The sequence below is a fragment of the Hakea prostrata genome, chromosome 5, assembly GCF_041222555.1.
Source record: "Hakea prostrata isolate BN-2017 chromosome 5, UWA_Hpros_2, whole genome shotgun sequence".
NCBI lineage: Eukaryota > Viridiplantae > Streptophyta > Magnoliopsida > Proteales > Proteaceae > Hakea > Hakea prostrata.
This window is the reverse complement of record NC_142604.1, coordinates 28,958,763-28,981,244: the sequence shown is the minus strand read 5'-3', so window position 1 is coordinate 28,981,244 and position 22,482 is coordinate 28,958,763. Positions and strand designations below refer to the sequence as shown.

The window sequence follows — 22,482 nt, the reverse complement described above, 5'->3', positions numbered from 1 at the left end:
AGTAGCTCATGGGTGCTCAAGTCCAGTAGCCAATCTGTGAGGGGATATGAGAGCTTCTCGTCTACTACTTGTGGATGACAATAGGGTTGATGAATCCGTAGTCTGGGACTAAGCTAACTCTAGTTTGAAGGATACTGGAAAGGATCGCCCGGGGCGAGGAATGGACATATCTGGATCTGAGTTGATATAACCAAGTAGATGACTCACATTTGGCTAGGCTTTACCCTGACATGCGCCAATACTTAGACCAATGGTGATGTGAGAGAGAGGTGACCTAAACCCCAGCCATGGAATGTCCAAGAGGGATGCAAGACCCAACTACCACCGGCAGAACCCAAGATACCAAGATGGTTGAGGGAGAGTGAATGACCTTCCCAAAGAAGTATGGTGCTATGACTTAAAGCATGTCTACCTATAGAGACCAGCATACATAGAGTTAGACTCATACATGCATTGTCCGTTTCATATCATACTGCATCATGTTATGTATCTATTATCATGTTATTTATGTTGTTATGGAATGACTTGCCTTGCTGAGTTTTCTTAAACTCACTCCTTTTATACAAATATATTTTGTTAGATTATCCTACAGGTGTAGAAGACTATGAAGGCCAATATGAGGAAGCGCAAGCTGAAGAAGCATACTACACGCAAGGTGTTGGCAGTTATGAAGATCTCAGTGATGATCCCTCGAGTGATCATGCTTCGTACCATGATTAACCCTACTGTGGAGTGGGAGCGTCCGAGCTTAATTTCTGAAGTCTATGTCTATGAAGACGTTCTTTATAAAGTAGAATAGATTCTAGCTTAGTTTGATTAATTCTTTCTTTCTTTCCTTTGGAATCGGTTGTAATCTTCTTTTGACATTTGAACTACATTTCGCTGTATTCGTGGAGTGAGATTCCGCCTCACTTTATATATATATATATATATATATATATATATATATATATATAGGTATATATATATATAAAAAAAAAAAAAAAATATAATATACATATATATATATATATATATATATATATATATATATATATATATATATATATATATATTGGTATCATTTCCGCACTCTGATGTTATTTTGTTACTTTGCATGATCCATTAATTAATATTGTTAACATTGATTTAGTCTTGTTCTTGATTATATTTTTGTGCATGTAGGAGGTTGATTTCCTCGATACTAATCTTCGAGACTATGGATCACACACTCGGGTATGACAGGTAGGGTACCGGCTAGGTGGATGTTCATACTACGACCTTCCTTCTTCCTCTAAATAACATACGACGGCCTTCCTTCTAGACCCAAATGGAATCAACTTGAATTCATCGATCTTTTTCTTTTCTAATAGCAAAGAATTTACCTGATTCCACAAAATTGCCTACAACTACTTGAGGGTTAAAAATAAATAAATAAATGGTAAATATCACTTACCTCCCCTCTTAGCTGAACAAATAGCACTTAGACCCCCTCTTAGTTGGATAATGTCACTTATCTCCCCTCTTACCTAGCAAATATATCAAACACCTCCCCTCTGTTAACTTTCTCGGTTAAATTTAACTCTTACCGTTAAATATTTTTCTAAAACCCCAAACTACCCTCCTGAAAACATTTTTTTAGTTTAAACCCTAAATTACCGTAATCACCCTAGCAGTTAAAATACTAAATTACCTTCAATTAAAATAATTGTTAAAAGTCAAAATACCATAGTTAAAGCCAAAATTATCTTTAATTATTAAAATTCCAATATACCTTTTTATTTTTATTTTTTTTATCAAACAACTAAAAAAACCCCTCAATTTAAATTGAGACATCTTGGCCCAAAACACCCTTAATTAATTTCTATTCTTTAATTTAAACGAAAAAAAAAAAAAGAGAGAGAATCGACACTTCATCTTCTCAATTTAAATTGCATTTTAATATCAAGTAATATGTGTTTTTTTAGTTGTTTGATAAAATTAAAGAAAAAGAGTGTACATTGCGGTTTTAATAATTAGAGATAATTTGGGTTTTAACTCTAGTATTTTGGTTTTTAACAATTATTTTAACTGCTAGGGTGATTATGGTAATTTAGGGTTTAAATTAAAACAATATTTCAGCGAAAGGTAATTTGGGGTTTTTCTAGAAAAATATTTAACGGTAAAAGTTAAATTTAACCAAAAAATTTAACAAATGGAAGGAATTTGACATATTTACTAGGTAAGAGGGGAGGTAAGTGACATTATCCAATTAAGAGGGGTCTAAGTGCTATGTTCAATTAAGAGGGGTGGTAAGTGATATTTACCCATAAATAAATAAATAAACAAAAATTACCTCAATAACTCTCTATATCATTTTCAAATTTATAAATTGTTATCCTTTGCTTGCTTACATGGGTGTTTTCTTATATAGACAACGTTTAAGAAAAATGCAATACATTAATCTAAATATAATTAGAACTCTTCCTTTATATGAGTAATTGATTCAGAACCTATTCTAATTATAATTACAGTCAAACTCTAATCATTTGGAGTTGCAGAATATGCAACAATTTTTATTGAGTCTCATTTAAGGATTTAGATCCTCTACATGTAGCCTTCCTATACTCCCAATCTTTTGTACTATCGAATGAAAGCCACATGGATGGCTTAAATCCACACAAATTTTTCATATGCATAAAACCACAACTTAAATTCTTTCAATTCACATCGTTGGTTTTAAGTTGTGAATTTATGCATGTATGAAATTTGGTGATAATCCACATGTCATTCATTCAACAAGTTACAAGTTTGGTCCAATTTTGATTCACCCTAACAGTTTCACCAAAAGAAAATACATCGTGACTAGATACATGTACTTTGGAAAGAGCTACTGATTATGGAGTCCGTATTATTTCCCCCGACGAGGAGCACTCTATGCTCTCCCAACTATTGTTGACCCCAAATTACAGAGGGAGCCACAGAGTTGGGGTGATGTAGTTTATTTTTTTACTTATGGGCCCCACATAATTTGTGGTTGTAATCGCTGTCGGGGGAGCATAGAGTGTTCCCCGTCAAGGGATATGAGTGTGTATCCACACTCCTAATTATGAATCAAATTTGAGTTTCCTTTTTCAGGTTCTAGGGTTTCCGAAATTGTGAGGCCTTACGGTTACTATTAGGATTACGTATAAGTATAACATAGAAAGGACAGGTATAGCGGGCGACTAATTAACGAAATACCCTCAACCCTCCAAAAATAAATTGTGTATTCCAAGGTTCTGGTTCCACTCCTGAAAGGATTTTTATCCGCTCCAAGTACTAACAACGTCCGTTTCTTGCAGTTGATTGTTAAACTTTGACACGTGACTTATTCTAATCCGACGAACAATATTTCATCTGAAGAAAAACACTCATAGGGTTCAATGGTTCTCTCTCCTCACTTGGCTTTCCTCTCACCTTCTTTATCTTCGGCTCTAGCAATGCCGACCTTGCCATCATCACCGCCTTCTTCCTCATCAACTCCGGCGGCAATGATGTAATAACAATCCCCTCGAAAGGGAGTAGAAACAGATAGGGCAATGGCTTGGCGCCTTGTCGCAGGGAAGAATAGACTCTCAGGCTTGGAAACCTAATTGTCTCCCTCACCATCACAAGATCTAACCCATATGCATCAATGAATACTGATGAGCACATTTATGTGTGTAATCTTATGGCATAAAGCATGCATTTTACACACTTAGAGTTGAGCTACCTTGGGTTTTATTTTGTTTTTGCAGATTTTAGGACTTTTTAATATTTAAGCAAATATTTGGAGTTTTGGGTATGAATCATGCAATTTTACATGTCAAGAGGTCTATTCAAATTCTCAATTGCAAAAATGGGCCTTATCTGGAGCATGATGGACTAGAGATGTGATTATGGGCCAACTCCGAAATATTTAAGAGATAAAGAAGGCAAATTTGATCTATGGCTGAGATTATAAATTATCAATCAAATCTACAGAGATATTATTGAGAGAGTCCAAATGGAGAAAATAGTCCTTGCATACCTCAATATCTTATTTCCTATTTGTGATATGATTAAAGAAAGAAAAAGAGGAAAAAATAATTATATTCAGATAAGGAAGAAGGAAAAATCCCGTTTTTGAATGTCTCTGTTCAATTTCAATCAAGCCCTTCATCGAACGGTTATCCGGTGTCCGATCGAGCTGAATTTTGGAGGAGAGCTTCACGACTTATTGATCCTCAAATCCAACGGTGGAATTGTGCATTTGATCTCTCTAAGTCAGTCCGATTAGTACGTCAAAACCCTAATTGGTTGAGTCAAATAGAAACCTTGAGTTTGATTCAAATTCTGTCAAGATTCATATCCCATGTAAACTCTATAAAAGGAGAGCATAATCCATCAAGGGAGAATGTGTTTTAGAGCTTAGTAGAAGCACTCTTATTTTCTCTTCAGTTTATTTAGGTTTTCTCTAGTTTTCTTTGTTTGCATTTGTGAGATTTAAATTTCTAGATTGAATGTTTAGGTTTAATTTTTCTATGTAATGCAATTCAAGTTCAAGTTTCAAGTTTTAAGATTCGTTTTTCTTTGGGTCTAGCAATTGCAAATCTAGATCTGGTTGTTAGGGTTGGCTGAGATTGGAATCGTTTGTTCAATTCGCAAGTAAGTAACCTTCTTCAGTAATCTTCTCTCCTCCATCCATTCCCGCTTCTATCTACCCCTCCATATTCTTAATTTAGGATTTACTTTCATCATTTATTTATTGTTCCCCTACCCCTGGGTCCTTGATCAGAGATGCTTACAATCATGCCTCTCTTTGGTTAATGTTTCCCTTTCCTTTTATTGCTTTAATTATTTCTTTTCTGCAATTTCTTTTTCTCTAATGTCCTCTCCCCTGATCGGTGGATTATAAGTTATGGCAAAGGGTCCACGGTCAAAGTCATTATAATTATACTCAATTTCCCTAGATCCAGAGCTGACACTAAGATCACTTCCCTTTTATTTTTATTTATTTATTATTCGCATTTCTTTCTGCCTTTATTAATTATGCGTTGACTATGTTGCTTTAATTTTCGTTTCAAATCAATCGCATTAGATGTATGGATTATGACCATTCGTTTAGTTTAATTAAGTAATTAACAAATTTTAATCATTGCACTCTCACATTATCATTAAGAAGTTAATTCTAAAGTGACATATTTCCTTGAGATCGACCCGTTAGCTACACGATACCGTGCACTTGCGGTTACTTTTAATTTCACAAACAAGTACTAATGATGCATTTGAAAATTTTCATCGATTTTCACTTTCCATGAGAAAAATATAATAAAGTTTATGAAAGACTTACAAAAGGAATGTTGAATTACAGGAAAATGGGAGAGGAGTGCTTGAAAAGGAAAAATTGTGGTGCTTACTTTGTTGGTGTATGTTGAGATAAAATAGGGTCTTGCAAAATGAGTCATTTGCAGGAATGTTAAAAAATCAAAGCAAGGCCAAAGGGAGAAGAGAAATGTTTAGACTAGAGCAAATAGTCCCCAATCCCCAAGAATCTTCAAACGATTGATTCTGTGATTTTTCTTCTTTTGATTTTTTCTTTGAAAGGCTGCTGGAGTTAAAGAAGAAAAAGGCGGCAGTGGTGGTGGAGACATTGGTGTGGCCGGAGCCGAAGATGGAGAAGGAGAACTAGGGGAGAGCCGGGTGAAGAGAGGGAATCGCTGACACTTAGAAAGGGTATTTTCTTCTGATGAAATTTTGTTCATTGGATTGGAATAAGCCACGTGTCGAAAATCAAACGATTAACTTCAGGAAATTGAAAGTTGTCAGTACTGGAGCGGATAAAAATCAAGTGCCCGGTGCCAAGAGTGAGGTAGCTCGGCTAATTTTTTTTTTACCGAAAAAGGGAAAATGTTTGAAAAAAAAGATAAAATGTAATTCACTATTACCAGACAATCCATACGTAAATGTCAGCTCGCGACAATTTACTAAAGAAAGAGAAATAAAATGTAATCTGGCAAACCCTGACGAATTTGGAAAATAGCCATCATCTTTGATTGCCTGATTGATGTTAGCGGTAACTTACCCCGCAGGAGTAATCTTCCGTTTTTTATTTTTTTGGTGTAAGAGTAATCTTCCTTCACCGTGCGTGAAGAAAGACTTGGTCATCTGACTTCTGATGGGCTTTTAACATTCCAATTTCTTCATGTTCTGCGTTGTTTTGAGTCTCCAGTTTCCTGAGGAGACCAGACGAACGTTGCATCACTGCATCAGAGACCGAAATTTCTCTTTCCAAAAGGTAGACTTCCAAGACCCTTTAAAGATTGTGGAGAGCCAAGCACAGCAAGCGAGACAGATGTTTCCGATCACGCCCCCTTTGAAGCGAACTCCTTCCGATCTAATCTGAGGCCAAAATAACAGTTTCAGAGAGTGAGAGTTTTCCATCCAAGTCGAATCTACATTTTTTGGAGCCAGAATAGTCTGGAAAGAATTTGAGATTTTAATGGCACGGGGCAGATCTTCAAGCAGTCGATGGAGATATCTTCAGCCATCGTATTATCTGAAGCGACCAACGCGTCTAGCGCTACTCTTCTTTGCCTTCGTTGGTGTCACCTTTGTTATCTGGGATCGACAAACCCTAATCAGGGAGCACGAGGTACTTGTCTGCATCTTCTAATAGTTTTCCCATTTGTTAGTTCTCAGGTATTTTTCTGCTTGTGAAATTCCCTTATGCTTGAATAATCAGGTAAGGGTTTCTTGTTAGTGTTTCTTTTGTTTGATCTATGAGGATTGTTGATTCGAATTGGGAGGATGTGTTGGCACAGAAATGTAAGATATGATGAAAATCTTATGCTGTCTAACTTGCATTCTGGATTAGTGAAAGGTTTTGTTTTTATAGATTATCGTTATAGCTGTGTTACCCTTAGCAGAAGTAGAATTTGTGAGAGCTCTCATTTCATATCACAAAAGCATGAACTCCAGAAATATGAGTACATTTTCCTTACCTAAAGAACCCTTACTTGTTCAGACTATTAGATCTTTATGTCATTAAATAAGGATGCCCTAAACTAGTAGTTGTCATCTAGTAATGATTACTATTAACTGAAATCCACTTTCACTTAATTTAAGCTTTAAATATGGCATTGAAAACCACAAAATCCCATCTCTCCCCCCCCAAAAAAAAAAAAAGAAAAAAGAAAAAAGAAAAAATAACAGTAATCACAAAAAAAAAAAATCATATATATTTATTTAAACAAGTACCCATCTTCAAAATTAAGGATTAACTAACCCCCTTTTAAAGTAGGAGCACCTTACTTCTCCAGGAGCTGAATTGAATTTTTAATTGAAAAAAATATAATTCATAGATAAAAGCATGTGCATTTGCATGGGTGACTTTACCAGTATGTAGAAAGTGCAAACAGATGGAGAACTCTTCTTCCCCTTGGTCACATTTCCACACTGCTGCTAAATGATATATACTTTCAGGTCACTGCTAAAATGTTATATATAAAGAATTCATTTGGTTTATATTGTAGTCAAATTTTAAATTCTGGAAGGATTCATTTTGTATTTAGTTATTTTGTTAGATTATTTGCTTTTTATCTGTGGAATTTCCTTTTCAGAATTGCTGCATTTGATAATTTTCAGACCTTTGACTTCTCTCTGTCTGTTTATGTCATTCAATTCCTTTAATAAATTACTGTTTCTGTTATGATGTCTGATGCTGGCAAAGTCATTTGAAAACCATTAGCTTAGTTGTGGGAGAAATCAATCTTGAAAAAAGTGCTGTTCTGGTTATAACTACAGTGAAACAATGCAACATTACTCAATTGAATTGATTTGTATTTTTATAGAACAGTCATATGAAAAGAAAAGTTTTGTTCTATCAAAGTTTGAACCCGTATTTACAGAAAGTATTAGGAATTCTTTGTTTATTGCATCATTTTAACAAATTTATTATTATTATCTTTTTGCAGGTAGAGCTTTCCACATTAAATGAAGAACTTACCAAATTGCGAAATCAGGTAATTATTTAAGATATTTGAAAGGCTTATGTTCTTTCTGCTGTCTCCTTCCAATAAATTTTTTTATGGTTTTCATTGGCTTTCACCTGGATATTTATCCTCTCAAGTTCAGTGCATTGCCTGCTGACCCACGTGGTGCACAATAGAAAACACATCATGTATGCAATAAAAATTCCTTTCACTTTAATGTCTGTACATTCACTGGTTTTTTTTGGAGTTCTGGGGATGAGGTTGAGAAAGAGAATTGGGGGGGGGGGGTGGAATGTGGTTGATGGAAGGGCTGATATCAGCTTGTTTTCTTTTGTGATGATTTGGATTCTTATTGATGCAGTTAAGTTTGCCAGCGGGCTTCAGAAAACTTTGTTTTGGTCCATTGTTGGGTTTAATGGGCCTGGGCCCTTCTTATTTTGTGTTATTTGTGTAATGAGCATGTTTCTGTATGCCCTATGTAGGTTCATAATTCCGAGTAGGGTTTGCTTTATTGGTGAGTTTATTTAGAGCCTTATTTCTTTATTTATTTGTTATTATGTGTTTTAGTTAGGCTGGAATAGGACTCTAAAAGTCAAACTGTGTATTTTTAGTTTCCTCTTAGGTTATGTTGCCTTAAGTTCTAGGTTGGTTCAGGACTTCTATTTCGGAAGTTTAGTATTTTTTTGAGTTGATGTAGAAACACTTCCCCAGGTTGGGTGAACTTGTTTGAGAACCCAACTGAGAACCAGGGCGAAATTGGGTTTTCAGAAGGGGTATCTTAGGTTTTATAATTTCTAGTTTGGGATTCTGCATAATTTCTATAATTAGAGTTGGATATTCAGAAGATAGTTTTCTATTTCAAGTTTCCTAGTTTCCTATTTCAAGTTTCCTAGTTTCTTTGTTTCCTTGTTTAGTAGTAATTTCCATCTGTCGGACTCTGTTTTTTCTATTTAAACATGCCATTTAACTGAATGCATTGAACAAATTTGAGGAATGGAGGTTTGGGTTTGGGATTGTCTAATGAATTATGGATATATGAGCATGGTCCAAAGCTGGTCTTCTTATTTCTTTCTCTCAGCCTCTTTAATAGTCCTAGCGGCGACAGCAAGGGAACTTTTGTTCTGTTCTTTTCTTTATTAGTCTAGGTTTGATTCTGTTGTTTTATATATTGTATTTCTGCCGTCATTAAATGAGGGGCAGAAAGGACCTTTTTAGTTGTTTAAATTAATATAATATAAAATAGGGCCCTTTGATGAGAGGAAATTTATCTAATTGCAGGCTGCCGTTCTTCTTGCAGTAGCTGGTTGTCTTCTTCTTCTCTTTCTCAGTCTGCTTTCTTCTTCTTCTTCTTCTCTGTTCTTAATCTTATCACAGGTTCTGGAATTCTAACATTTGGTATTCCTTGCTGTCTTTCCAAGTATACCCTTTCTTTTATCTTTTATTCCTTCGTGTCCCATGCTCTTTCATATGGCTTCCAAGTTTACCGCTTTCCCATTATACATATGATTCACTTCAGTTTTTTCCTTGTTAGCTTGAGTCTTGTCTATCCACTTTGGCTAATTTAGTGTATAATTTTGGTGGGCCCATCTGCTATCCAAATGGTCTTGATTCTTAAACTGTACTGTGAAATTACAGATCTGCCACTAACCGTCTTATTTGAGTTTCTATAATATGGTGAGCCTTTGAGTGATTTGGATGGGGTTAATCTATCCTCAATCGACAGAAGGCCAAACTTCCAAGATCTATAGTACAAGACTCAATTCCAGGCTCAAATTAACAACTCCGATAATGGCTTTTAGGGGAGGTCTCTGGAAAGTGACCTCCCAGGGGTTGAGTGAAATACCTTTGAATCCCTCAGGTATGGTTGTGCTGGCATAGGATTGATTTACAGGGTATATGGGATATATCAAGAATTATGGGTAGTGGGAACTGGAGACAAGTTCTTTGGGGAGCCTAGGGGCCTAAAGGTAATGGAATGGGATGAAACTTGGATCAAGTGTATGGTTACTTATTTGGTATATGCTCACCAAGTTCCATCAAGTTCGAATTGTGGAATTTGGAGTTGCAAAAGATCTTGATTTTGGAGGGAAAATAGGGTCTAAATTTAAGAAAGGGGCAGATCTAGGTTTCAACTTTTGGCTGTAATTGGGTTGAAGCTGAGGGCAGTGATGGTGTTATGGTGGATCGGGTACGAGAGGATTGTGATTGATGGTTGAAGAGAAGTGTGAATTCTTGATATGGAGTGAAAGAGGGTGCTTCAACTAGGGATGGGAAATTCCAAACCGAAACCAAAGGGAAAGAGGGGTGGGGGGGATGGGGTAGACTGCCAGAATATCTGGTTGGGGGCCTTGTAGATGCCTAGATTCAATTGAGTGTTGAAGATCTAGGCCATGGTAGAAGATCTCACTCTCAAGTGAGATCTCGACCATCTCGGCAAGATCTTGGTCAAGATATACAATTTTTTGGCCTCAACTCGGTGGCCCATCTTGGTGGGTGTTAGGGTCCCAATTGGGTTAAAACTTTGTATTTAGCCTATTTAAGGCCTTTTGAACACATTGGTGGCCTTGGATTTTTCAGAAAACAACCCTAAGTATGATTTCTAAGTCTACCCATTGTGTGAAACCAAAATATTGTAGGATTAGAGAATGCAAGGTTATACAACATGTAATATAGAACCTTTAAGGCATATAAATGAAAAGCAAGTGTATCAGATGAATCAAATAACCAAAATTCCATCCATATGAGTATCACAATCTCAATTTTCAAGAATAGAATAATAAAATTATACAACCATCAGAAATTCTATATAAGTCATTAAATCATAAGTTCATAAGACAAGCAGAGAATGATTGATCTTCCTTTGATGTTGTAGATGTGCTAAGCGTAGTTGCAAGTGAAAATCCAGCCGCAATCCACAAAAAAAGGGTGAAAATTGAGAGTTCCAGCGAGATCTAGGGCGAGATATGGTGAGATCTCGAGCAAAATATCCCAACTCTCTGCTCTCGACCTCCATCTCGTCTTGCTTCTTTGCAAAAGCAAGATATCTCGCAAGATCTCCCACCATGATCTAGGCTTGACCTCACTTTCATTAAGAGTCTCTTCAATCTTGATCTTCACTAACCATATTGAAGAAAACTGGAATTGCAGCCACAAAAGAGAATGCTTGAATGGAGATATGGGATAATTTCCTTGAGATGGAGAACTGGGGTTTGTAGGTTTTAGAATGGGCCGAAAGTTGGAGCAGATGTAGCAAAGGGTATAGGGTTATGACTCTCCAAGTTCGGTTATGTTTCGATGGCTTAACTGGGAGATATTGAGTTTTTTCTTTTAGAGGTTTTAGGTGGTGTGTGGTGTAAAATTCTAGAAATTATTTATTTCTTGAAATTGGCTAAGTCAAAATGGGGCAAATTATGAACTAAAGTCAATAGTGTTGGGGAATAATGTGTAAAGTTTGGGACAGATCAATGGTTAGATTGGTGGAGAACTGTGTAACTAGGGTTGGACCACCCTATAATTGGGCCAAAAAACCAGACTCAAAAGGCCAAATGCAAAGCTGGCCGAATACCGTTGGAGTATTTTGGTCATTTTCCTAGCTATGGCTCAAGAGGGTTCTGGTTGGAATCCCCCTGATCCAAGGGGATCTATCTTTATTTTTCTGTGTGGGTGTCCCCCCTCCTTTCTTCTTTTCCCCGCAAGTTATTAAAGAGTCCATGTCTGTGTTGGAATACCAGTTAAGTGTCCAATTTTCAAGTAGGACTCCTACTGGTAGTTAGGTATTTTATTTCCAAAGTTGTTTCTTTTTGGAACTCTTATTTAAAGAGTCCTTTTCTAGTTTTTATTTAGAGATGAAGTTGTAAAGGGAATCCTATCCTAAATAGGATCCCCTAGTTGAGTCTTGTTAGGTATTAGTTGAGTCCAAATAGGTTTTATTTTAAGTTGCAATGCTATAAATAGCCCCTTCTATTATAGATGAAGGCAGTCTTGACTCATTGAAAAAAAGAAAAGAAAAAAGGGAAAAGAATTTGAAGGAGTGAGAGTGGAGTTGTGGTTTCCTAGGAGGAATCCGACGGCTGTTTGTGAATAATTCCTGCAATTCTTCGACTCCTTCGTCATTCTCATGCCTATGAATGCTATACTCAAGCATCACAACAGCTTAAGTACCCTATCCGAGTAAGTATAAACCAGTGCTTCCCCTACCCTTTACGACCTTGTGCAACCCTTCCCCAACCCATTCCTCGTCTTCCCCACTTTCTTTTCCCTTTGTTGAACTTGCGACAGCATACAAAACCTGTTTTAAGATAGAATCGAGTAGATTTATGGGTGAGATTGTGATCTGGTTGTTAGTAGATTTATTTTCTAGATTTACTTACTATTTTTGTGTTTTTTTTATGAAGGTAGATTTACTAGGATCTTTTAGTATCTCTTATTTTCTTGTAAGATTCCCACATTGGGAAGATTTGATTTGTTCTGTATTTTGTAAGTTATGGGTATAAATAAAGCTCTTGCTGTGTCCTTCAGATACGTGTCAAAATTCATTCACTTCTTTCAACATGGTATCAGTGCCTTCTCTGATCTGAGGGCCAGCACCATCCATCGCAAGACTACACCACTTGTGGCCGCCACCTTCTGGCTCATCCTCCTCCCATCTCACCACCACCAAACCTTCCAAACACCATCGTGTAGCCCATTCCCTCTTCCACCACCTTTCTTCTCTTCTTTCTACCATTGCGAGCTGCTGCTACATATTTGAAACACCACCACCACCCATTGCCAGGATCTCTTCCACCATTCTAACCCAGTGACACCCTTAGAAGAACCCCCCCAAACACCAGTGACAACCCCCTAGGGTATTGCCTGCTCTTAGCTTTACTCCTAGGAGGGTCAAACTTAGTTTTTTGAGCCTCCTTTTGCCAATGATCTCACCTAGGAGCATCGCTTGCTCTTTGTGATACTCCTAGGGATGTTGTAACACCTCTCTAGGCATCCCTATCTATTGCCCCTTCCTAGCTCCTATTTTAGACTTTGTGATAGGTCCTAGAAGGGTCGACAACCATATGCAATCCCTTTAGGCCTATCACCTAGCAACTTTGGCCTTTACGAGAGTCCCTAGAGTCATTACCCTTGTCTCTCTTATGTTCTGAAATTTTTTCCCCTAAAAGTTCATCTTTCCATATCTAATTTGTGGTGGTGAGCACTTTTCTCCTGCCCAATTTTTTTCCTTTTAGTCCTTGACCTTTCTTCTTCTTGCAATGGCTGATACAGTCTCCTCCGCCTCTTTTGGTGCATTTAATATGGAGGATCTCCGTTTTTTCAGTTTCTCAGGATTGTGACTCTTCCCTTTTTCAGATGATCACTGTTAAGCTTAACGGGACCAATTATCTTCACTGGTCTCGCTTTATTTCTCTTGCGGTTGGTGCTCGTGGTTTAACTGACCATCTTCATGAAACTTCTATCAAACCTTCTTCACCTGTCATGGCTTAAGACAAGTGGGAGATAGATGAGTGCTTGGTAATGGGGATTTCTCCTTAATTCCATTAACAATTATTGGAGAGAGTTACCTTCTTCTTCTTGATGCTGCTACTATATGGAGGATTACTAAAGAGACTTATTCCAAGGTTGGAATGATGCACAATGTTTTGAGATTCGAAGGAAGATTTATCAGTTGCAATAAAAGGAGGTTACCTTGTCTCAGTACTACGACATTCTTCGAGGCTATTATTAGACTCTTGACTTCTATGACCATTTTACTCCATCTTATGCTGTGGACATTGCTACCTATCAAAAGTGGAAAGACAAGCTTAGAGTGTGTGATTTTTTTGTGGGGCTGAATATTGAATATTATAAGATACGATCACAGATTCTTTCCTGGGAACCCTTTCCTTTTGGAGTAAACCTATACTATGGTTGACATTGAGGATAGTTGTAGGATAGCTGCGGTGCACACTCTGGCATCTGACATGTTTGCTTTAGTGGCTGGCTTTGGTAGCAATAAGACTAGTTCTGGTGATTCTCGCGCCCTAGTGAAGTGCGAGTGTTATGGACATGGATGTTCAGCAAATTCCTGTGGAGGAGGTAGGAATGGAAATTGGTGAAGTAATTGAGTGTCTGCAAATCAAGTTAATTTTGACACTTTGGGTCCCTGAGTACTCTTAACACCTCTTTTTTCAGGTGAGCTCCAACACCTTTGCCACTTGATGTACAGACTTGACATATTGTCTTCAACGTTGACTTCCAGTGCAAGTGTAGCCTCCTTCGTTGTTCCCTTTGCTGATCATTTTGGTTGTCACAATGTCAATTCGACTTATCCTTCTTGGATAATTGACTTTGGGGAAACCGATCATATAACTGGTTCATCTTCCTTGTTTCATACTATTTCTTTGTTCCTTTGACTCAGGTTGTTCAAATGGTTGATGGGTCTTTTTCTTCTATCTTTGGGAAGGCATCCATTATTTACTTGCTTTCTTTTACTCTATCCTCTACTTTGCATGTTCCCAAGTTTTTGGCTAACCTTTTGTCTATTAGTAGCCTTACTTGTGTTATAAATTGCAAAGTAACATTTTCCCCTTTTCATTGTGTGTTTCAAAACTTGTGAACGTGGTGTACGATTGGCAGTGATAGATAGAAGGGGGGGGGGCTCTATTTGTTAGATGGGTCTCCATCAGCTCTTTCTACGGCCTCTAATTCCACTTCTCTTGCACTTTTTACTTTATTGCATTGGCATCATTGTCTTAGCCACATCCCTTAATCTATTTTTTTCCCAAGTTCTTGTTTTAGTTAAGAATTATAATTTAAATGACTTTCATTGTGGGGCCTACATTTTAGCTAAGTAGACTGGACATGCTTACCTATTTCAGATCATCTTAGTACTGTTCCATTTTTAGTTATTCACTCTAATGTGTGGGGTCCTTCTCAGACTATGTCTTTGTCAAGTCATATATGGTTTGCCACATTTATCGATTAGTGCATTAAGACGATATGGGCCTACTTACTACACTAGATAATTGATGTTTTACCATGCTTTCAAAACTTCCATAATACGGTTAGAACACAGTTTGGGGTCATAGTCAAAATCCATCATACGAATAATGGGAATGAGTACTTGGGTGGTGCATTCCCTTCTTACCTAGTCAACCATGACATTATACACAGACTAGTTGTGTTGACACTCCACCTTAAAACGAGGTTTCCAAATTCAAAATAGACATCTACTTTAAGTAGCACATTCCCTATGTTTACTATGCATGTACCTCATTGGTTTTGGGGTGATGTGGTTCTTACTGCAGCTTATTTTATTAACCGAATGCCTTCCTCAGTCTTGGACCAGTGCTGCTCGCTTGAGGTTCTTTTAGGGATAGCAGCCTTTGTAGTACCACCTAAGGTTTTTGGTTGTGTTGCCTTTGCTTGAAACCACCATATTCATGGTAAGTTGGATCCACGTGGGCTACGGTGCTTTTTCTTGGGTTATCCTCCTACACAGAGGGGTTATAAGTGTTGTCATCCTGGTTCTTGTTGTTTTTTTGTGTCGATGGATGTTGTATTTGTCACGACCCCAGTTTTTACAGGCTTGGTGGGGCTCACATTACGAACATCCAACCGGGGCACGTGACAATTCCTCTTAGTATCAACCTGTTTATAGCCACTAAAATCAGTGCTAAACTAAACATTTCCAAGGATGAAAATAGATAATCTGTTTGACTGTTTGACTCATATACAGATATATATGGTCCAAAGTTCTGTCTTATTGACATTGAGTTTCACCCAGTATCTAGTTAAATACATACAATGATAGAGCACTAGGATCACAATATTATGCTATATTGGGAGATGAATGATTTGCTGAATATTTGGCGAATAGCAGTTAGGGAAAGAAATCAAATCTGGTCCCAAGGAGGTTGCTGAATAAAGAATGATTTGTAGAATATTGCAGAATATTTGCTACTGAATAAGAGGGATTTGGGGACAAGCAGAATATTTACTACTGAATAAGAGAGATTTGGGGACAGACAGAATATTGCAGAATATTTATTACTGAATGAGAGAAATTTGGGGAGATTAGGGTTGATTAGGGGTAAGATGTGAGTAGTAGTTAAGGATTATTTATGTGAGTGTTTGGGCAGCCATAGCCCGTAGGCTGAGGGGCAGCAATTGTAACTAGTTTATCATTGTTCTTCGTTATTCTATCAATTAAATAATATCAGTTTGCATTCAATTCGTGGGTTCTTATCAAATTGGTATCAGAGCATGTTTTGATCCGCGGGAAGCAATGGAAAACGGATTATCCATGTTTTTCGGGGAAGGGGATGTGTAGGAATGGCTTCTTGAAGTTTTGTTATTTTGTTGGGAACACCAGATCGATGATGAACATAGATTGGGAGTGGCACTACAACATTTAGAAGGAGATGCATTAGCATGGCTTTACCATAAGAACTGGTCGAACTTCAATTGGTCAACCTTCAAGGAAGCCTTGAAATTGGATTTCAGTGTTGAGCAAGCAACTGAAGGAGCGGGAGAAGCAGAAAATACCAGGTTTGAGCAAGTTAATGGCATCACAGTGTATGAACCATCAACAAAGGAACAAATAAAAGCAACAAAGGCTGAAATCATAGAAATGCTCTGAAAATTTTTGGAGCCATCCAGACAAGGGGTGACGGTATTGCAAATAGTAACCATGGCGATGAAGCATTGGTAGAGATTTTAAAAGAGGGTGAAAAAGAGGTCAAAGGGGAAATTACTGCAAATGACGGCATGGCAACCAGTGCTGCTAATCCGCTGCAAGTCCTTAATTCATATATTGACACGAAACTCAAAGGAGCAAGAGTTGTGCTTTATATGGGTCCGTATGTTACTGTTGTTCAGATGAAGTCAATTCCAATGGCTATTCCCAGTGTACTCTTTAATTCAGCTGTAATTTCCAAGGTTTTTCTTCATTTGGGTTGCTTGGAGTTATGTGGTTATTGGTTCTCAAGGAGGAATGTTGTGCAGAATGTTGAACTAGCATGGTTGTGTGGCAAACATGTAAAGACCAAGCTTCCAATTTTCCATCACCTTGAGGACAAGGTGATTTTCGAGGGGTCGGTAGTGATAAAGCACTAGGATTACAGTATTATGCTATATTGGGAGAGGAATGATTTGCTGAATATCTGACGAACAACAGTTAGGGAAAGAAATCAGATCTGGTCCTAAGAAGGAGGTTGCTGAATAAAGAATGATTTGCAAAATATTGCAGAATATTTACTACTGAATAAAGTGGTAGAGCACTCGGATCACAATATTATGCTATATTGGGAGAGGAATGATTTGTTGAATATCTGGCGAACAATAGTTAGGGAAAGAAATCAGATCTGGTCCTAAGAAGGAGGTTGCTGAATAAAGAATTATTTGCAGAATATTGCAGAATATTTACTACTGAATAAGAGGGATTTGGGGACAGGCAGAATATTGTGAATGATTTGCAGAATATTTACTATTGAATAAGAGAGATTTGGGGACAGACAGAATGTTGCAGAATATTTACTACTGAATGAGAGAGATTTGGGGAGATTATGGTTGATTAGGGGTTATAAATAGGGGTAAGATGTGAGTAGTAGTTAAGGATTATTTATGTGAGTGTTTGGGCAGCCGTAGGCTGAGGGGCAGCAATGTGCTGTGGGGCTGACTGACACCATTGTAACCAGTTTATCATTGTTCTTCGTTATTCTATTAATTAAATAATATCAGTTTTGCATTCGATTCGTGGGTTCTTATCAAATTGGTTTTATCATACAACCTCAAAAGAGATATATACATTCCACAGTCCAGTTTAGCAAAACATTAGTTTGCAAAAGAAATTCCCATCCTTTACTTTAACTGTACTCTTGGATGCCAATACCTTTGCCCTTTTCATGTATATGGGGGACCTGTCAATATTTATAATAATGGACTTTGTGGGCCCAATAAGTGATATAGTCAACCATGTGAGCAAACCAGGTAAATCATCATACATTCATTATCACATCAAAGTCTTATGACATTATGCATTTCAGTTTCCTTTTCATTTTCCCTTTTCTTTTTCTTTCTTAATCTAGACCTAGCGCTACCTATAGAGAGGACACCCTCAGTCTAAACCACACAAATGGCACCAGTCTCTGTCTGTCTTTAGAGGTTCTCATTAAGAGATTCTCTTTTCAGTCTCTTTGGCCCAAGGCCAAGTGTTCTCCACAGGAGGCCATCATCGGTTTAGTCTATTCACTTTTTAGTCTTGCTTCATGCCTTTCCATTTGAGTACACTTGGTACCAGGACTTACAGAAGCCATTAACATTTTATTTCTTTCTTTATTCTAATTATTTCCTGCATTTTCTTTCGTCTTTTTATATTCAATTTCAGCCTTGCATTACTATATTGTGTCTATTTTAGTATACCTCTTGCATTTCAATTATCACTTAGCCTTATTTGAGTAAGACTTGTCACAATTGATACGATTATTCATACAATCCCATCATTTAAATAAGAAAACATGATAATTCTGAATTTAACAAGCATAAGTATCATTTCAAGAAGACTATCAACATTTCAATTCAAACATTTTAATTCAAACATTTCAATCAAGTTCTTAAGCTATCATTCGATCCCATGCACTTCTGTTCTATTCACAAAGTAATATATCATGCACTTCCATAGATTGCATAAGTGAAAGAATAAGATAAATTTTATATTAACATGTGAATGTTACCTGTTTACTAAGGGGAGCCACCCACTTATAACATATATAGGTTAGTCAATATCACTTACCTATTCCTGTTCCAGATGCACCTTTTGATCTTGAATCAATTGAAGCCCACCCTCTTTTTTGTATTTAGAATGATTATCGGTTAATTCCGAATATGTAGGAACCAAACAGGCTTGCCCTCTCTTTCTCTCTCCTCCTCTCTCTGTCCGTCCTCTCTCTCCTCTTTCTATTCCCTGTTCTTTCTCTTCTTCTTCTCTCTCTACTTCCACGCACAAAAGTAACATCACCTTTTTATTCTCTCTCTTCTCGTGTCTCTCTCTCTCTCTTCATAAATTCTCCTCTTCTCTTTGTGTACTCTCTTTATGCTTTCTCTTCTTCTCTTTTTGCTTCCACACACTAACACCATTGGTTTATTCTCTCTCCTCTTCTCTCTCTGTACGCTTTGTATTCTTTCGCTTCTTCTTCTCTCTTTGCTTCCACGCACGAACACCACCTTTTTATTCTCTCTCCTCTCTCTCTCTCTTCATAGATTCTCCTCTTCTCTTTGTGTACTCTCTCTATTCTTTCTCTTCTTCTTCTCTCTCTGCTTCCACGCACTAGCACCACATTTTTATTCTCTCTCCTCCTCTCTCTCTTCATAAATTCTCCTCTTTCTCTCTATTCTTTCTTTACTTCTTCTCTCTTTGCTTCCATGCACTAACACCACCTTTTAATTCTCTCTCTCCTCCTCTCTCTTTCTTTCTCTCTTTCTTCATAAATTCTCCTCTTCTCTCTTTGTACTCTCTCTATTCTTTCTCTTCTTCTGCTCACTCTTCGTTAAATTCTTCTTAACTTCTTCTTTGTTCTCTCACCTCTCGTGTGTTTTTGTCTTCTATCTTCTGTTTACACGCAAAACCACCCCCACTTAATTCTCTCCCTTGTATTTTAGCATATAAAATATTATATATGTTTATAATGCTTCACTTCATCCTTTTGTAAATTCTCCACGTTAAGTGGGAGGGAGAGGGGGAGGTGTCACCTCCTCTCTCTCTCTCATGAATTTTCACATTTTATATAATATATACACACACACAATTAATGAGGCTACTTTATGGGCTCGTAGGCCCACTCTATTTCTTACGCAGAACCCACTCTGGGATGCAAATATTAATAACTTCGGGTTCAGAAAATTATGCTGGTCATTTCCTTGCTTTCAGTTCAGTCTAATTCAATCTTTGTGGGTCCGACAAGCAATGTAGGATCTCGACCAAAATACTAATTGGAATCAAATTCTATTTAAGCTATCATTTAATTACACTCAAACCATTTGGTTAAACCATCAAACAAACCATTTTGACATATGGTCCAACCACCATGATCGTTTAATAATCTTGAGGATAGAAACTTTCCAATACAATGATAAAATAATAATATAAAAAAATGCGGGGAATCACAGTATTCTAGGAACAAGTTCCTTTCTTTCCCCTATGCCTCTTTTGGGGAGAGTTGTAGTGAAGAGGTTCCAATCTTGATTCCCCCTCTAGCTATTTCTCTTAAGATTCTTGGAGATAATACTCCTTTGGAAGATGGAGTGACCGGAAAGAAACAATTGGTGGATGATGTGCAGGGGGAGCAAAGACCTTTAAGGATCAATCAAAGAAACCAGCAAGAACCCCCTTCTATGCTGAGCCAGTTGGAAGCTTCAGCTCCTAGTCCTAAAGTACAAGTTCCTCTAGTTGAGCCTATTTTAGAAGGTGGCCTATCTCTTACCATTCTTTTGACCTTGCTTTATAGTTACCAATTGCATTGAGAAAGAAGCCACGGGCTTGCACCAACATCCTATTTCCAATTATGTTTCACATAAATCTCTATCCTTAGAGTTTCAAAGTTTCGTTTCCTTCTTGTCCTCTACTTCTTTTCCTAACATTGGCAAGAAGCATTATCTCGCTAAAACTGGTGACTTAGCTTGCAAGAATGTAGATTGTTGAGTGCAAATGGGTGTTCATGATCAAGCACAAGGCAGATAGGACTATTAAGAGGTATAAGGAAAGATTGGTGGCTAAAGGTTTCACTCAGACTTTTGGGATTGACTACCAGGAGATATTCGCCCCTGTTTATAAGAGGAACACAGTTTGGGCTGTTCTTTTGTGTGCGGTGAATAAAGGGTGGAGCCTACAACAGTTAGATGTCAAGAATGTTATTTTATATGGAGAACTCCAAGAGGAGGTATATATGGATGTGTTCCACCTTGGTATTCCATTGCCAAAACTCATGGGAAGTATGGGCTGAAGCAATCTCTGAGAGTGTGATTTGGAAGGTTTCTTAAGGTCATGATCTCTAATGGCTACAAGCAAATCAATGCTAACCACACTTAAAGCAATGCTAACCACACTTTGTTCATTAAAAGAGATGGTTCCCACACTATTGTACTTCTAGTATATATATAGATGATATTGTGATCACAAGCAGTAGTGAGAATGAAATTTCCGCTTGGAAGAGAATTTTGGGAATTGAATTTGAGATTAAAGATATGAGAAAGATCAGATATTTCCTAGGGCTGGACTTGGCGTATTCGGCCAGTGGTGTTTCTCTTTCTCAGTGGAAGTATACTCTGGATCTACATAAGGAAACTGGGATGCTAAGGTGTAAGCCTTGCTGAAACTCCTTGAGCTTAATCTACGCTTGAAGGAAAAGGATGGAGAAACGGTGGACAACTTGAGGTATCAAAAGTTGGTGGGAAGTTTGGAACTATTTATCTCATACCAAACCAAAAATCACATTTGTAGTCAGTCTTGTCAGCCAATATATGTATGATCTCTACTCCTCACACTTGGATGTAATGTATTTTGAGGTACTTGAAGGCCACTCTAGGTAAAGGAATTTTGATTTCAGCTCATGGACGCTTGAAGATTGAAGCATATATAGATATAGATTGGGCAGGGTGTTCGTATGATAGGAGATCTATCTCTGGGTGTTTTGTGTATGTATGAGCTAACTTGGTTACTTGGAGAAACAAGAAACAGATTGTGGTTGCAAGGTCTAGTGCCGAGGCAGAATTTAGGGCAATTGCTCAAGGCATATGTGAGGTACTATGGCTGAGAGAGCTGCTTCAGGAGATTGGCTCAGATTTAGAGGTTCTTATACAGTTGTACTCATATAGTAAGTCAATGATCAATATAGCTCACAATCTAGTGTAGCATGACAGGACAAAGCATGTGGAGATTGATAGACATTTTATCAAAGAGAAGATTGAGGCTGGATTGATTCGTATGACTTTTGTTAACTTAGAAATCAGCGGGCTGATATGCTTTCAAAGAGCATAAGCACCAAAATATTCAGTAGTATCAGTGACAAGTTGGGCATGATAAGTGTCTATGCTCCAGCTTAAGGGGGAGTGTTTTAAGATAGAATCGAGTAGATTTTGGGGTGAGATTGTGAGTTGTTTGTTACTTGTTAGTAGATTTATTTTCTAGATTTACTTTCTGTTTTTGTGTTTTCCTTATTAAGAGTAGAATTACTAGGATCTCTTCCTTCCCCCCCCCGGGGGGGAAGATTTGATTTGTTCTTTATTTGGTTAGTTTTGACTATAAATAAAGCTCCTGCTGTGCTCTTCAGACACATGTCAGGATTCATTGAATTCATTGAACAAAACCAAGAACCATTGCAGAATTTTCTGCAATTCAATTCCTTGAAACATAAATGAAAAGAGAGAAGGAAAATAAAATAAAAGGAAATAAAAGAAAAGAAAGAGAAAGAAAAAGAGAGAAAATAAAAGAAGAAAGAAAGAAGAAAGCAGGAAAAGAAAAAGAAACAGAAAGAAGAACGAACAACGAAGAAGATCAAGT

The 22,482-nt window shown here is 37.4% G+C and overlaps 1 protein-coding gene across 1 annotated transcript in view; it reads left to right on the top strand.

The window, feature by feature from the left end:
* The first annotated feature begins 5,967 nt into the window (after nt 1-5,967).
* The window catches only part of LOC149015791 (mannosyl-oligosaccharide 1,2-alpha-mannosidase MNS1-like), a 70,874-nt gene continuing 54,359 nt past the window's right edge, over nt 5,968-22,482 (top strand). The window contains exons 1-2 of the mRNA XM_089155601.1: nt 5,968-6,613; nt 7,935-7,982. Of these exons, the coding sequence (XP_089011727.1) occupies nt 6,461-6,613; nt 7,935-7,982 (201 nt within the window). The 5' untranslated portion in view covers nt 5,968-6,460. The remainder of the gene's footprint in view (nt 6,614-7,934; nt 7,983-22,482) is intronic.